This window comes from Lynx canadensis, chromosome A2 (genome assembly GCF_007474595.2).
Source record: "Lynx canadensis isolate LIC74 chromosome A2, mLynCan4.pri.v2, whole genome shotgun sequence".
Taxonomy (NCBI): domain Eukaryota; kingdom Metazoa; phylum Chordata; class Mammalia; order Carnivora; family Felidae; genus Lynx; species Lynx canadensis.
The window spans coordinates 88,508,476-88,526,902 of NC_044304.2; the positions used below are offsets into that span (position 1 = coordinate 88,508,476).

The following is an 18,427-nucleotide window of genomic DNA, read 5'->3' on the forward strand; positions in this document are numbered from 1 at the left end:
CTTTGTTTTTGGTAGATGCCAGATAGCAGATCTTGTTCTTGTTAACTCCTTGACCACTATTATCATCACAATGTAAACAGGATCCTGTGGAACTCAGCATGTTAATTACCTTGAGTTCCTCACAGTGGGAGTCTCTACTTGATTTTTTTTTTTTTTTAAGGCAATAGATGTTCACAGGGAAACAGCCCATTTTAATGAACTATCTCAACAAAAATGTTATAAAAGACACAACATATTTTTCAAGGCTCCTGTCAGAAATATACTTTTATTTCTAATGTTACTTTCAGAAAATAATTTTGAACTAAATGTCACTGAGCATCTACAGAGAATACCACAGCTCAAATGTATTGTTAAAAGTCAAAGACATTCCCCAAATCTAGAAAATTATTATTTTAGATCTAGCTCTCTAGGGGGATGTAGCATACATCAAGGCTTTACTATCATGCAACCTTGTTTAAAAAAGATTCCTTACGGAAAAGCAGGGACATGTGATTTACACACCCTTCCAGTTTTCTCAAATTCAATGGAGGAAAGATTGAAAAGTCAGCCATTTAAAGTAGAAAAGCATCTGGGTAGTCAGAGACCCCAGACCCCAGGCTTTCATCCTCTGTGGCGATTTGTCTGACCATATGCTTAGAGACTAAAGTAATGAGCGGCCATCCCAGGAGCCCTGATTTTAGTGGTATTCTACGGGGAGAGAGGAGTCCTGTTCTCAGTTGCTTGAAAAACTTTTTTCCGTTGCTTAAGGAAAAGGAAAATAAAGGAGCTAATTGCACAGACTTCTCTAGGAAAAGTGACAATGTATTAAAACACACTGTCCTGTATCAAGGACTACTAAGTGTCCCCATCTCTTCTGGAACTCTGGACTGTCTTACCTTGAATATCTGCAACTCTTCCAGCACTACTTCTTCCATATTCCACTTCTCCTTTGAAATGCTGACAACTTTTAGGACTGTTCCAATGTCTGAAAAAATACATGACCTATAATCCTGCTGTTTCTCCTTTAAGTATATGCCTAGCAACCTTCACAACTGTTCCCTCCTTTTTCTTTCAAAGACTTTGGAAAAGTCAGATTAAACAAGGCACACAAGAAGTGAAGCTTAATGGATATGAATCCCTCCTTCTGAAACATGATAGTTTTTAAGTCATAAAACACATATTTATAAGGAAGACATTAAAAGACATGCACTCAAAGATCTTTTGAGCAAAAGGAGTATGTACGTCTCATTCAAATAATGGCTGAAATTATAACTAAAGTGGAATGATATTTTTGTAACTGAATTTAAAAGGTTAAGATATATTAAAATATTCTCTCTCTCTCTCTCTCTCTCTCTCTCTCTCTCTCTCTCAATGTAAGAAATATTTATTCAGTGCTTATCACATCTAAGTTACGGTGAAAGGTAATATATATACATTGTTAAATAATGTTAACAAAGGGAAGAGAAACCACTGAAGCCATCTACATGGGGGGAATTTTAGCTCACTTACCAACATATTTTATTTACAGAAACTTTACTAATAGGCTGGAAACTGAAGTTTTGTTTAACATTATTTTGGTTTAATTTAAAAGAGTAACCAAAATTTAAAAGACTATAAACCAAAAATTGACATTTAGTAAAGATGCCTTAAATACAGGATCTTCTATTGCAGTTTACAAGGTGACATGCTATTTATTACAGAAAGACAATCAAAAGAACATTTTAGAAGGAGAAAAAAATCTCATTTGGAAATTAATTTATACAATATAGATGCTTTTAAGCTTCTAGCACTGTGGTTGAAGAATTTTAATATGGATAGTAATGATCCTATTTGCCCAAAATAGTCTGAAATATTTAATTCGGTTTTTAAAGGACTCTAGGATCTTTGAAAAAATATAAAATATACATTTTCCAAATGTCATAATTGAAAATCGATCCCTCTATCTTAGTTACCTTATAATTTTCTCAGTAAAAGTTAGGTAGTACCACCTAGTGGCCGAATGGCATTTATGACAGCGAAGTGTTGACCTAGGAACGCTTTGGGCGGACAGCACAAATTCAGTAGCAAACTCCTTAGAATTAGTGACAGACTAATTAAAGTAAAACCTTGGTTTGTGAGCATAAGTCATTCCAGAAACAGGCTTGTAATCCAAAGCACTCATATATCCAAGCAAATTTTAAGAACCATTGGCTCAGTTGTGATCACGCGGCATTTGGTATCAGGTACTAACTCGTATTGTGAGAAATCAGTTGTTTATCCAGTTAAAACTTATTAGAAATGTTTGCTCGTCTTGCAGAACACTCGCAGAACAAGTTACTCTCAATCCAAGGTTTTACTGTACTTACTCGGTCCGCTTCCCTAGTAATCTCTATAGTCTTGAGAACATCACTTACTTTCCTATGTCTTGTTATTGCCATCTGCAGCATAATCAGGCTTGACAACAGTATTCTGAAAACCCTCTAAGTCTGTCACATGCACATTCCCTAACAAACTCTACTTTTTTTCAATGTATTTATTAAAAATTTTTTTTAATGTTTATTTGTTTTTGAGAGACAGAGACAGAATGTGAGCAGGGGTGGGGCAGAAAGAGGAGACACAGAATCTGAAGAAGTCTCCAGGCTCTTAGCCTTCTTCTTCTTCTTCTTTTTTTTTTTTTTTTTTTGCAAAAACAGTATGTTTTTTAAAAATAAAACTGTTCTGTAGTTCTGAAAACCTATTTCAATAAAAAAATGCCCATTTCTTGAAAACACATTAATTTTGATTTCTTTACTCAATGCCTGATTCATTAAATCACATAACATTATCCAGGATGAAGTGCTTTTATCTCAATGATGCATGTTACCTTTACTGTCATTAGAATGCATGTATCATTAGATGATATTTTCTATTTCCTTTTTCTTTCTTTTTTTGAGGCATACTAAATAAGCAATATTTCTTTTTCTGGAAAATATTTTTTAATCATTTTATAATGACTGAGTTGACAAAAAAATAAATAAAATAGTCTCTAATAATGAAAGTGATACTTAATCCACAAAATTCAAGGATAGGAAAAATAATCTCCAGGAAGTTTCTACTTAAAGATCTTTACAAAGTATTGCTTAATTTTTTGAAAAGCCATTTTAAGTCAACTCAGTCAATGATTCTCAAAATTGAGTGAAGGGATCTTTTGCGGGGCTGGGGTGGGGGGCAGGGAATCAAATATCTCCCCAGAGAGAAAAAAATGTGAAGTCTGAAAATAAACATTGCTTAGCTGTACTTGTTTAATTTTAGTCCATAGTCATTCAACAAATATGTATTGAGCACCTAATCTAAGCAGGCATGTTATAGTCATAACATACAAATATATTTTGAAATCTCAAATACCACTAAAGGAGGCTGGGAGATATTTATAACTGTCAATTAAAAGCATGTGTTATGATGGGGCGCCTGGGTGGCTCAGTCGGTTAAGCGTCCGACTTCAGCCAGGTCACGATCTCACGGTCCGTGAGTTCGAGCCCCGCGTTGGGCTCTGGGCTGATGGCTCAGAGCCTGGAGCCTGCTTCTGATTCTGTGTCTCCCTCTCTCTCTGCTCCTCCCCCGTTCATGCTCTGTCTCTCTCTGCCTCAAAAATAAATAAAAAACATTAAAAAAAAATTTAAAAAAAAGCATGTGTTATGCAATGTTAAGAAATAGTGACTAGATATCAGCTAATAATTACTCATTTTGATTTCAACCAATAATCTTTTTGAAGCCTTTGCTTCCTTTGTCTAATAGTGAAAAATTCCTTTGAAAGAAAGCATCATCTGGGTCTAGCATACCTGTTCCAAGGAACATTACATCGTATTGTCCATCTTCTGCAACAACGTGATCCACCACGATCTGGGTCAATCTGTAATCCACATTGATTCGCTTGAATGTTGGTCCTCCTGCAACTGGGTACACTGATTTAAACATCACAGGGTGCCGCTTTATGAAACTGATGACATCATCCGGAAAATCTCGGGTGGATTTAATCAGTGGATCATAGGTTTTGCTTGGACACTGAAAAGAAATGAGTAGAGAAGTAAAGACATTGTTCATACAGCTGAGGAACTTATATTTACTTATAATAAAGTTTTTAAGGCTTATTATTGACAATATGAAAGGAATGGTGAACAGGATCAATATGGAATCACATATGCTTGTCAATAAACATAGTTTATGAGAGGCTAAGAGAAAAATTACCAGGTATACTCACAACTGCAAAGAAAAGATCTTTCCCCTCCCCCCCCCACCCCCACGTTCCCGAATCCAGCCAGGGCACGCCAGGTTGTAGTCTGACATAAAGGTGGGAACCAATCAAGTTCTGCTGAATGGTTTGAAATAAAGGCGGGAACCAATCGAGTTCTGCTGAGTGTTCAAATTTAAATGTCAACCAATAACAGCTCTGTAACCTCAAAAAATCCCTAACTTGTTTGTGCCTGTCTATAAAAGAAGCTGTAAGATCCTTGCTCGGGGCCTCTTAGCGTCACCGGCAACGAGTGCGCGGAGGACCGGGTTCCAACCTGCAATAAACGACCCTTGCCGCTTGGCTTTGACTCTGGACTCTGGTGGTTTGTTTTCGGGGGGACTCTCGAATCGGGGCATATCAGTTTACCTTGAATATATTTAAATCCAGTTTTCTCTCTCAAAGTTATTTTAATGATTACAGGGGAATATTATTCACCCCAAAAAAATGGAATTTTGTCATTTGAGACAACAGGGATGCACCATGAGCACATTATGCTTAAAATAAGTCAGACAGAGAAAGGCAAATACCGTATGACCTCACTTATATGTGGAATCTTAAAAACAAAAACACCAAACTCACAGATACAAAGAACTGATCAGTGGTTGGTTGCCAGAGACAAGGAGTGGGAGGGTTGTCACAATGGGTGAAGGGGGTCAAAGGGTACAGATTTCCAGTTATAAAAAAAATTAAGTCATGGGAAATAGTGGGTAGCATGATGAGTATTGTTAATAACACTGTACTGTGTATTTGAAAGTTGCTAAGAGAATACATCTTTAAAGTTCTCATTACAAGGAAAATGATTTTGTAACTATGTATGGTGACTAGACTTACTGTAAGTAAGTAGTAAGTAAGTAACTAGACTTACTGTATATTTTTCAAGATATTCAAACATCAAATCATCACTTTGCATACCTGAAACTAATATGTCAACTATACCTCAAAAATTTGTCTATAGTTTAAGTCCTTTATCTCTGCCCAGTTGGGCTTCTGCTTTTGAAATACTCTTTTCAGCTGCACTGGCACAAGTGAAAATTTGTAATTTCAATCCCAAGACATTGTCCTTTCTTCCAAAAATTCTGGCCTCAGAAAGCTGAATATAAAACCCCTATGCTAGATATTTCTGTTGCCTTTTGAACTGTTATCCTCCTGAATTAACTTCAGATCTCAGAAAGCAACTGTCTTTACTTGTTGGCAGGAGAAATGGCTAATGGTCACCAAAGGGAACCTAGCGAAACAGATTATCCTTGCCTATTCAACCTTCTCAAAGTTTCTCAAAAAAAAATGTAAATTATATCTAATTTTCTGTGTTTTCAAAAGCTTCCACAGTGAATTTGTTTCCTATGAAGCTACATGAAATTTGAGTTGAAATAATTATGAAGAAAGTGATTTATAAACATGGGAATATATGAGAAACCATTATTTTCAATTTCTTTTAATTCATTTAAGATTGCAGTTTTAAATTAAACCCATGATTATTAAAAATTAAATGGAAGAAATCACCACGTCATAAAAATTACTTGTAAAAGAGCTTTAATAGTTTTACATCATAATTAGTTTTTTTTTTTTATAACTGGTGTGAAAATTACACTGTGAACAATTCAACAGCTCTTTCCCTAAAGGATCTGTGAAGAAACCATTCAGGGAATTTTTCACTTCTGTCTAAAATTGTCTCTCCTTTGCCTTTTAGTGTTCACTAATTCAATAGTTAGCATACCCTGCCCCCTGGTGGTAAGACACAAATGTCCACACTAGTACAAATTGAATGAACGTGATGTGCCTTTATCCAAAGAATATAAAGAATTGCTTTATAATTAGATTTTTTTCAGGCAAATATTTAACTTTCCACATATCAAATTTATTTTATGATTTCTGTATACTGTAATTCAAAAAGCTAACTCAGAACAATGCTGCTATTACATTTGAATTCTTCATGGGCTAACATTCCTTTGGAATGGCAAACTTTGGCTCTATGTTGCAGACATACAGAAGAAAGTCTTAAAGAAAGTGCTACTTTTCCCTGTTTTAATTTTTACACAAGGTGGAAACACAATCTCTACAAAACTGAGCCATTTACACCAGGCGCTAATTAGAATCTTGTCAAGGCTTCAAACTGTGCTTCTCAAATCCTGAACCTCCAGAGGATCGTTCTCAGGGAATTAAAGATACCGAAGTTAGCCACAACATATGACCCTTACCTCCAATTTTATAGGAATAAAATCATAATGGGTCATTAAATTGGAAGAAATATCAAAGAAGTTGTACTAAAAGATTTTGTTAATGATTTTCCATTAGTAATGTAAGAATATTTCTATCTTTTACAGAATTCTTGCATGTCTGATCCTTAACGTCTTATTTATTTTTGAGACAGGGAGAGACAGAGCATGAACAGGGGAGGGTCAGAGAGAGGGAGACACAGAATCTGAAACAGGCTCCAGGCTCTGAGCGGTCAGCACAGAGCCCGACGCGGGGCTCGAACTCACGGACCGAGAGATCATGACCTGAGCCGAAGTCGGTCACTTAACCGACTGAGCCACCCAGGCGCCCCTTGCATGTCTGATCTTAACAAAATTAATCTTTCCCTTAAATCTCTTTATTTTTCCCAGGTCTGCACCAAAGAGGTGCAGAATATTAGCTATTTGGCAATTACTTAGCTTATTGTTAACTGGATGTTGGTCTAAAGAGCTGAATGTCTTCAGTCATTGTTTCTAGCACTTAGCCTTCAGACAAGTGGAATCTCTCAAGTCGATAATGGAAGGAACCCTATATTAAATAGATTAAGCTGCAAGTCAAAATGGATGTGGAGCTCAAACGATACAAAGCTCTTGCCCAATTACAGGCTGCATGTTGGAGGCCCCGCCAAAGGAGACTATAGTGGGCTTATAGCTTATACTGCCTGCGGTAAAATCTGGTTGGCCTATCATTAAAATCAGAGCAAAAGCATGATTTTGCTTGCATCACATTTTTGAAACAGCCCTCCAGCTTAAGATCTTCTTTTCCTTTGCCTTTGCAACTATAGTTATGCAAGTAGCCAAATTTTCAAAAGAAATATCATGACATTCAAGCCAGTTTCTGATATCAAATTTTCAAATAATTAGAAATTTTAATATGAGAAAAGTATGGATGAATGAAATGGGAACAATTTAGCCAAGAAGCAAACGTGAGGCTTTTCCTCTTTGCTCACCTCTGACGGAAAGGTTTAAGTGTAATAAAATCAAAGAAAAAAGATGAGAAGGAAAACCTGGTTTCTGTTGACTATTATAAAATGACCTTTGGAAATGTATTTTTCCCCCCTATGGCAGCTTTTCCTTCTGGCATGCTGCCAGTGTTTGGATAAGATCTTTATCCGTTATGTTGCTGTGTGTGATCTCCGAGGTCTGCGTCTCCACATTGCTTTCACAAATGAAAGTGATTTGGTAGAGTTACTCCCTGAGGTTGAAGAGAGTACCATTTGAACCAAATATTGTTATTTTAGCACATTAAAAACAGTGAGATTTCCCCTTTGATATCATATAGCTGTGAGGCACACAGATCTAAAAACAACTAGAGATACCAAGCGACCGGAGCAGGTAGGAGAGTAAAGTAGGAACGAAAAATCCTATAAAGGAAAAAGAGAAAGTGTGGGGAAATGGTGCATCTGAAGTAAATGATCATATCAAGCCGTTTCCTCCCCAAAACCTAGAGAATGTTCCTCTTGAAGCTAGGTATCTAGCTACATCTCAGGTATTAAAAATCTAGCGAATTTTTCTCCGTATGTATGTCCTTTTAAGTTCTACATATTAACACAGCCCCTCTGACTATACGGTAGAGGACCATTTATTTCTGCCTCTAGCTTTCTAACATTTCCCTGATTTCCACTACCCCAGGGCCTATAGGAAATAAGTTAGGGAACTTATCTGTTTCTCTACCTGTCATGTTGAAAAAGTCTTAAGATAGTTTAAAATTTCGGAAAGAAAAAAAAAAGAGAGAGAGAGCTGTTACCAAAATTTTAAAATGTGAGTATCTTGCTGGAAACAATACCAGCACAAGGGTATTTCAGAAGAGACCTGCCCAGGCGTGCCGTGAAAGGAAAGGGTGACCCAACAGCAGCAATCTCAGGGCCGGCTGCACAGCTGGCTAGGTGTGACCGTGTTGTGCTTGGCACATCTATGTGTCTGTACAGGGCCTTTAGTAGTGTAGTGGGAAGCGACGGACGAGAGGAGAAAAATGGTTTTTATCCAACGCGAGAGCTTTGCCCCTTGGTGAGGCACCAGACAGCTGTTCAAAGTTTTCTCCTCCTGCTGCTTCAGGCTGTTTTCTACAGGTTGCACTTTCTTTTTAAACAAATCATAGGACTGACTAATGTGAGGGAAGACAGGGCACAAGGAAAGACTGAACCAGGCTTCCATTTTTAGCAAACTGGGAAAAATAACCTAAATACAAAAAGGAAGTTTTTTTTAATTTATAAAGTAAAAAAATACATGCAATTTCTTTTAGTAACTATTCGTTTTTAATTTATTTGTTTATTTTGAGAGCGGGAGCGGGCAGGGGAGGGACAGACAGAGAGGGAAAGAGAATCCCAAGTAGGCTCTGCACCATCTGAGCAGAGCCTGATGCAGGGCTCGAACTCATGATCAGTGAGATCATAACCTGAGCCAAAACCAAGAGTCGGAGGCTTAACTGACTGAGCCACCCAGGAGCCCCGAAAAATAATTGTAATTTCACAAGTGCCATTCTATCCCCCTGCCTATTCAGCTGTGAGTCAGTTTCTAAATGTGGATGAGGAAAGACTCTGTCTTCAGTATCAGAACTAGAAAGGCCAGGGGTACAAATATGGGGGTACATTTGTCCCTTTCTTCTTTTTCTTTTTTTGCAACTAAAACTCAGCTTTATTGTTGTTATATTTGAATCTTGAATATTCTGCTATGCTTAAAAGGTAAAGCAACAACAACTCAAGTTTCCTCTTTATTGTTCAGTGTCTAATACAGCGATATGTCTTCTAGCATTTGAAGAAATGCATGTACCTGTTGCAAATATCCATTCAAAATTTTATTTACAATTGGCAAATGAACTTTAACCTCTGAACTTAAAAAATGTCATAGTATGCTCCCCTGCTTGTACAAAGGTTGGATTCTGTCTACTATAACTGGGTAGTACTTTAAAGACAACAATTAAACCAACAATTTTTGATCATTTACTTTCAAAATTAAATAGTTTAAGCTAAACTTAATTGTGCTGGACATTTAACAAAACATATAGCTGTAGCTCTGTCTTTTTTAAGGTTTCCTTTTTTTAAATGTTTATTTATTTAAAAAAATTTTTTTTTAATGTTTATTTATTTTTGAGACAGAGAGAGACAGATCATGAATGGGGGAGGGGCAGAGAGAGAGGGAGACACAGAATTGGAAGCAGGCTCCAGGCTCTGAGCCATCAGCCCAGAGCCTGACGCGGGGCTCGAACTCACGAACCGTGAGATCGTGACCTGAGCTGAAGTCGGACGCTCAACTGACTGAGCCACCCAGGCACCCCTAATGTTTATTTATTTTTGAGAGACAGAGAGACAGAGCATGAGCGGGGGACAGGCAGATGGCGGGGAGGGAGGGACACAGAATTTGAAGCAGGCTCCAGGCTCTGAGATGTCAGCACAGAGCCTGACGCAAGGCTCAAACCCACGAACCACTAGATCATGACCTGAGCAGAAGTCAGACGCTCAACCAACTGAGCCACCCAGGCGCCCCAAGGTTTCCTTTCCTTTAGAGGAATTCTATATGAGAAAAAGGAAAAGCTCATTGAACATAATAAGTAGCTTGGCATAAAGAGAATATTGGCCCCATGGAAAAGAAAGCCCTTACCTTTGATTTACTCTAGAGAAAAAGCTGTATGAGTTGTACACGGTGGGGCTTCTTGTTAGGCAAAGATTTGAAATGTTATAGAAAGAGAGATTTAATTATTTTACATTTGGTGGTGGTAGCTGAAAAATCACTTAACATTAAAACAATGTTAATGTTTTGTAGCAGGTCCGTTAAATTAAATGGCTGATTGATATATGGATAAAAAGAAAAAGATACTTTAAATTTTTCTGAAGACCTAAATTCCTAAAATAGAATTGGTAAGGAGAGATGTTTATTCAGGGATTCTTTGAGATTTAAGAATTTTAGTCAAGTTTTTACAGGATATGAGGGGCAATAAATGGGTACAAGGAGGTTAGTTTAGTAGATGTAATATTGCATGTGACTTCAGTGCACCTGTAGTAATGGAATTAGAAGAGGGCCTATAACTACTTTGTTTTGCTCCTCACCATAAAATGGAAACTTAGTTGGGAAATTCATGTGTAGGTTTCAACCTTTGAAAGTAAAGCTAAAACATTTAACAGCAAAAGCAGTATTTCGGGGAAAATGGAATCTAAAAATGAATTTTTTTCATCATTAGAGGTTTAGAAATAGTCAAAAACTGCACCAAAATGATTTGAGAATAGTGAAACAGACATTTCTTAAATATTTGAACTTCAAAAACAAGTCCTTTCCACTTTTTGGCTATGGTGATAGGGCTGCAATGAACATGGGAGTGCTAATCTCTTTTCAAGATCCTGATTGCAATTCTTTTGGATAAATACCCAGAAGTGAGATTGTTGGATCATATGCTAGTTCTATTATTTATATTGTAGGTGGAAACAGTCTAGATGTCCATCACCTGATGAATGGGTAAAAAAAAAAAAAAAAGAAAAAGAAAAAAGTGATATATACCCACAATGGAATACTAGTCAGTCTTGAAAAAAAAAAAAATAAAAAAAAAGGAAATCCTTCAACAGGTGCCCATGTAGATGAACAAAGAAGACACTACGCTAAGTGAAGTAAGTTAGTCACAGAAGGTCAAAAGTACATGGGGACCCTGAGTGGCTCAGTCGGTTAGGCATCCATCTTCAGCTCAGATCATGATCTCTCAGTCCGTGAGTTTGAGCCCCGCACTGGGCTCTGTGCTGACAGCTCAGAGCCTGGAGCCTCTTCAGATTCTGTGTCTCCCTCTCTCTCTGTCCCTGCCCCACTTGTGCTCTGTCTCTGTCTCTCAAAAATGAATAAACTTTGAAAAAAATTTTAAAACAACTACATACTTCCATTTATATACATATTCAAACTCATGAAAGCCAAAGATAAAACTGTGGTTACCAGGGGCTAAGGGGAGTGGAATGTAAGAAGTCACTAATTAACGGTATACAATTTCAGTTATTCAACGTGAAGAAGTTCTAGAAATCTTCTGCACAACATTATCTACAGGCACTACTGTATTCATAAACTTAGAAATATGTTAAAAGCATAGATCTCACCTTAAGTGTTCTTACCACAAGAAGCAATTTTTAAAGCACCTTCTCACCTTTTTGATAAGAGAATGGTTTAAAAACTGAAACTCCCTTTCAAGTAAACATTTATCAACATTTGACACTTAGGCATACATTATAAAGTTCCTTATCAACACAGAATAAAACTACCAAGTAAATCTTTTAATAATAAGTCAAATATCAAAAATGAAATCTGCCTTTAAAAATCTTCCTCCGATTCTGAGGTTTCGAGCAGCCTGCTACCGTTGGCCTGACCTCAGTTTGGTTTGCATTTTTGACCCCTACTACCTGCTATATTGTGGATTCTGCCATATTTTATTTCATTTGCAACTTCTTATTCTCAAGGCCTAAAGTTCAATAACGGTTGAAAAAGTCCATCTGAACAAAATACAGTTTGTTCAGAGATTCAGTTTGGACACCAGAGGGCAGGAGAATCCTTTGAAGTGAAGGGATTCTGTGACTGTGTCCTTGTCATTTACGAGTTTCCAGGCTTATTGACATTGTAGAGAGTAATGATATCGTAGTAAGGCCAGGAGTTTAGGTTTGACTTTTTGTCACAGGAAGCACAGGATTCTGTCAAAAACTAGAAAATTAAAGTCGCTGTGGCACCCTGAGAGTCTTCGTGTTTATTTCTCTCACTGACAATGTCAGCAGCAAAGCAATTGCTTTAGAAGCAATCTGGTTAACAACATGAGGAAACGTAAACGCAAAGGAGGTTTTTCAAATAATCTATTTTAAAAGGTTTAAGCGTAAAGTGGCTTTTAGGAAAGATTCTGACGTTTCGTAGCCAGCAAATTATTCAGCAGTGCTTTTATTAAAGTCAAAGATGTGTCCCCAGAATTACAAGAAAAGAAATGACAAGCGCAGTAAGGTTGCAAAACGACATTATTATTTGTTCAGGGAGCAGATCAGTCCCAGGGGAAACAGTGTGGGGTTCAGTTTGGTTATTTGCTTTGATCTCATTGAAGGTAGAGTGCTGTGGAGGTTAACAGCATTTGATTTGGAGTCAAGTAGAGCTAAGTTTGATCCCAGTCTTACCCACTTCAGACCAAGGAGAAAGAAACCCACTTGTAACCAAAAGTGTAATGCAAAATAAACAGCTTCTCCCAATAATTATGAGAGTCGCTTTTTTTTGTTTAATGTTTATTTATTTTTGAGAGAGAGACAGAGCACAAGTGGGGGAAGGGGAGAGAGAGAGGGAGACACAGAATCTGCAGCAGGCTCCAGGCTCCGAGCTGTCAGCACAGAGCTCCATGTGGGCTCGAACTCACTGCCTGTGAGATCATGACCTGAACTGAAGTTGGAAGCTTAACCAACTAAGCCACCCAGGCACCCCAACGATAGTCGTTTTTGCAACTCTAAATTCTATAACAAGGAGATAAACTTCCTGATCAATGAGAATGTTTTTCTGCTGGAGTCTTTCTGGAGCCTCTTTCCATCTCCTTTACCAATACTGGCCCAATTTCGGGCCGTGAGTGAGTTTATAGATCTTCCTTGACTTACAATGGGATTATGCCCCCATAAACCCATTGTAAGTTGAAAATATCATAAGGCAAAAGTGCATTTATTATACCTAACCTACTCAACATCATAGCTTAGCCTAGCTGAACTTCAATGTGCTAAGAACACTTGAATTCGTCTATGGTTGGGCAAACTCCTCTAACATAACACAAAGCCTATTTTATAAAGAAGCATTGAGTATCTCATGTACTTTATTCAAAACTGTACTAAAGTGAAAAACAGAATGATTTCAAGTGTATTTTTGTCTACCCTTGTGATGATGTGGCCTACCAGAAGCTGCGACTTTTTGCCAGGCTCAGCTTCATGAGCCCCTCGTACTGCATCTGGCAAGCCCAGGAAGAGATCAAAATTCAAAATTCTAAGTATAGTTTCTACTGAATGTGGATCCTTTTCTCACCATCATAAAGTCAAAAAAATCAGAAGTCAAAACTACTTAAGTTGGGGACTGTCTGTAGTTACAAGATGTAATTCTCAAAGCTTTGCTACAGATGTGAATATGTTCACATATTTTAAAAAGCATAGGAATTTCCTGAGGAACACTGACATTGAGTAAACATAAAGGAATAACTCAGTTAAATGGCACTTTCTTATGCCTGCTACTATTTTTCCTTTTCTATTGTTAAAAAGAGGGACACCCGCATGGCTCAGCTGGTTAAGAGTCCAACTCTTGATCTCAGTTCAGGTAATGACCTCACATTTTATGAGACTGAGCTCCACATCAGGCTCTGAGTTGGCCATGGAACCTGCTTAAGATTCTCTCTCTCCTTCTCCCTCTGCCCCTCCCTCGAGTGCATGTCTGCTCTCTCTCTCTCTCTCTCTCTCTCTCTCTCAATAAACAAACAAACAAACTCATGTAGAAACGGCTGACAATGTGATAGTCCATGATACTTAACCCCATCATCCTAGGATGGTGGAATTTCCCCAGCTAGAAATCCCCTCTGAATTTTAACTGTCCTCCTCACAAAAGGCCCCAAATATATATAACAGCAGTTGAAATTCTACATAGATTCATTACATATATATCCACTACATATATACTTAATAAATGTAGTCTATCATAAACATATTATTATATGTTCAGTATATACATATATACTATATATATGCAGTAAAAGATATTCTACAGAAGAAGAAAATAAATATAATTTGAGACAAAAAAGTTTTTTAATATAGTATCATAGTACAAATTCTAAGAGCCTGGACTCTGCTGCCAGAGTGTCTGAATTTAAAACTCAGGTGCACTACTCAGTCGCTTTTGTGACCTTGGGCAAGTTACTGCACCTCTCTGTGCCTGATGCTGAGTAGCATAAAATGAGTGGCTGTAAAATGGCATTAATAACAACAGCACTTGCTTCTTAGAATCCTTATGAAGTTAAGATTTGTAAAACCTTCAGAATATTATCCGCACACTGCAACTTACACCTTACGTTACTGTGAAATTAATAAGACACGTATAATTTTGATGTTCAAAGAAAATTAAAAATCTGAATCCTGGAAATCACATTATTTGCAAAATAATTTTTCCATCGAAGTGTGATAACCTTATAATCAGTCCAGAAAACATATTTGAAACATATTTCTATTGAGGAATTACGAAAGGGAAAATAGTCACAGTTCTAAAGTGTGTTTCCTAAATTTAATTAGGTTATGTAACAGGAAGATGAAAAGAGAAAGCCTGAAAAGGCCTGGTTACCAACTGTTTCCTGTTTAAGGACAAACATATGAAAAGACAAAATTCAGTAGAATTGGTTGGATTAAGTCAATACTTTTTCTCAGAGATTTTGAGGAATACTTTAGAGCTCCTGGTAGAAATATTCATATGGAATCTTAAGTGGAAAAAAGAGCATGTATTTCTTTATATTTTATCAATTAACCAACCTTAAAATATTTAAATAACTTAAACTGTATTAATCACATCAACAAAACAAAACAAAACAAAAACCTGCCATTTATAATGCAAACACAGATTTCACACTGCAAAGTCTTTTTTTTTTAACAGATGCAACATAATAAAGAAATACATGAACTATTGGAATTGATGTTGTCTTTTAAAGTAGAAACAAGGACCCAAAGACTCTACCTATATACAGAGCTGTAGGTGGGAAATAAATATTTATTTGGCATTTTCATTTAACTTGGAATATTTGTCATTCTACATATTGAATCATTTTGATGATTCTGTAGACTTATTGAGGATAGGCACTATATTTTCAGCATAGCCTGATCCTTATGATATAATCATTGTTTCCTGTAGTATCTAAAGCTCTTACTCAAAAGGGAAAAAAAAAAGTTAAGTTCCAATGAAGGATGGAAATGCTAATGTATGACTGTAAATAAATAATAGGTATTTTCAAAAGCACAGCACATGTTGCTGTGGTGAATGAGCATAGTTTATTATAATAGAATTGGAAAGAGGATATGGGCTTATAAAAATAATTTGATTTTTAAGTTGGATACATACAGTGCCAGGTCGGGGATAAGGAATTCTTCCATCGTACTGCACCCAACGATGGTCTGCGCTTTCCTTATGAGCATATGGACCATTAAAAACTGCTCTGATGTCAGCCATGCTGTACACACAAACAGCAGAGCCTTTGAAGATGGAGCTGAAAAAAAGCAGAATGGTCCAATCATTCATTGTACATCACTCAATGCACATTTATTGAGCACATATTATAACCAGGTGTGTGGACAAAGTAATGCGGCACATTCCATTTGATAGGTGCTGCAGACAAAATGTGTGTATATGCCCTTAAGGAGCTTATAAGCAAGCAAGCCTGAAAGAAGTGTGACAGCAGTTACCTTACAGATGATTGTAGTGAGCTAAGCAAGCATGCAATGGAACTCCAACACAAGGCTGTCTGGTGAGTTTTCAGAGTAGATGGCGCCTACACTGACACTTGACAGATACAGAGGAGTTCCCTAGGAAAACTGGAGGACAGAAGGAAATATGCAGAAAAGAGTATCATATTTATAGACATGCTTTTGAATTTCATTTGAAGTTTTTACGGCCTAATGCCTCCCAAAGAACTTCCAAAATAAAAAGTTACATCACCTACTTTTTTAAAGAGGAGCATTTTAGATACATAAAGAATAAATATCTCATTTGTGTTTTCTTTTTTTTTTTTTCAATGCTTATTTTATTTTGAGAGAGAGACAGAGCGTGAGCAGGGAGGGGCAGAGAGAGAGGGAGACACAGAATCCGAACCCCAACACAGCTCTTGAACCCGTGAACATGTGAGATCATGACAAAGTGATACGCCCAACCGAGTCACCCAGGTGCCCTTCTATTTAAGAAGAACTATTTATTTATATTTAAGAACTATTTAATATATTTATATATTTAAGAACTATTTAAGTGTTCTTACAGTGAGCAAATGGCCGTAAATATTGACTATTAAGAATTTCCTCATACAATTTTTATTAATTTAAAAAATGTTGAAACTCTCTTTTGCTTCTTCCCTAATCTCTGTATTTTTTCCTGAATTTATGTATGTACCTTATCTGACCCTTAAAATTTATCTTAATTTCGCAGGACTGGATCACACATAATTAAGAAGCAGAAAAGCTCCATGAGGATTCCACAATTTTTTGCAAATTAATGGTGAAAATTGTTAACACTGTCATCAGATGTTTCATTTTTGTTTTATTTCTGGAAAATAAAAGACATTTTCTCTGCATCTAAAACTTTCGGTGATTCTTATTCATAAAAACGAGATCACCCTTTAGGACCTAAGAGACATATCATCTCAGCATGATACAAATGAGCCAAAGATTCTCTAGCTCGACCATTAATATTCTTGGAATGACATTAATGGGAAACATCCGGAGCTGATGGCAAACAGGAAGCTGGAAGAAAACTAGCTGCTAGGAAAGAAGGTGACGCCCCCATAAAATCACATCATCCGCCTAGGATATCCTAAAGGAATGATGGTGCATCATGCTTCGTGGTATTGCTATTGTTGCAGATTCACTACATCTTCTGATTGGATAAAAGATGTGCCATGCATCCCAATGTTACCTCAGTCCTCAGGGCGCCATTCAAAATAGAATAATAAAGTACACCAAGAACAAAGAGTGGACTTGTAACTTCGCACTCTGGGTGGGCAGAAACTTGGTAGGAGAAAAAAGATAACTATCTCGGAGCTGTATTTCCCTGGCACATATCGATGCCTTGTGTGTGGAAAACACAGTGACTTCAAAGACAGTTCTGTGAATGGAAAGATGCCAAGAGAACCAGGGCTGAGATACTTAACTTGAGTGACTCCAGACACTTACTTGCTCTTCCTGCATCTTTTTACTTCAGATATAAATGAGCAGAAAAATGGGAGTCCGAATGGCAGCTTGTTAGGGTATCTTCTTTATTTTCACTTGAAATATTCACATTCTATATTGTATAATTAGCCAAAGAGCATTTTGTGTTCTGACATATGATGAACACTATTGGTATAAGGCAAACTAAGTGAAGGCAATTTTCACAGAAAAGAAATGATAATGTGCCTACAAACTATTTTAATAATTTTTTCAAAAGGAGGCAGTAGGCCCATTTCTCTATTACCAACACCACCAATACTTCCAATACTAATATCTATACAAATATTCATAGCAGAGCTGCGGAAAAAGTAAAAAAAATAGTTCAAAGAATGTATTGCAGTCAGCAATACGTAACAGGAATATTGTAAAAGGCGTACCAGGGTCAAAGGTAAGTTACTGAATTAAACAAAATTAAATTCAAATGAAATTATGTAAGGTCCCTATATTTTTTGAGAAAGATTCATAGGTGATAGGGCAAGTTTTAAGGAAGGAAGTCACAGAGTCTCAGAGACAGGTGCAGGACAGTATTATATAGAAAGAAGACAAAAACGCAGGGGTGGAAATTAAGAAAACACCTTCAGTTCTAGTGCCATCTTTACTACTAACTGGCTCGTCTTCTTTGGGCAAATCATACGAACTTCCTTTGTTTAAGCTAGTAGTGCAATAATGATATGGTGATAACAGCCAAACTCCCAGCTTTGTAGGGTGATAGGGAAGCGCACGTAAGATAGTATGGGAGGACATTTCAGAAGTCCTGTCTCGTGATTTCAGCCAAACCAATGACTAAGACATGTATTTCTTTAATACTACTTCTACGTCATGCAGCTTGACCTATTTACTATGGTTAGTATATGCACACTCCTTTGTACCCAGTAACTTTCGTCTGGGAATTTAGCTCACAGATATACTTGCTCATACAGAGAACAACATGTATACAAGCTTAGTCAGTGAAGCATTATGCGTACCACCAAAGCACTAGAAATAATGGAAACGTCTATGTATAAGAAACAGGCTAAATAAATTGTGGTGGTTGATATAGGAATACTCTGCTGGAA

At 37.0% G+C, this 18,427-nt stretch overlaps 1 protein-coding gene across 1 annotated transcript in view; it reads right to left on the reverse strand.

The window, feature by feature from the left end:
- SEMA3D (semaphorin 3D) overlaps nt 1–18,427 on the reverse strand; it is a 128,087-nt gene that overhangs the window by 27,037 nt on the left and 82,623 nt on the right. Inside the window, exons 10-12 of the mRNA XM_032592390.1 lie at nt 15,520–15,664; nt 3,777–3,999; nt 876–964 (exon numbers count right to left, since the gene is read on the reverse strand). Coding sequence (XP_032448281.1) covers nt 876–964; nt 3,777–3,999; nt 15,520–15,664 — 457 coding nt within the window. The remainder of the gene's footprint in view (nt 1–875; nt 965–3,776; nt 4,000–15,519; nt 15,665–18,427) is intronic.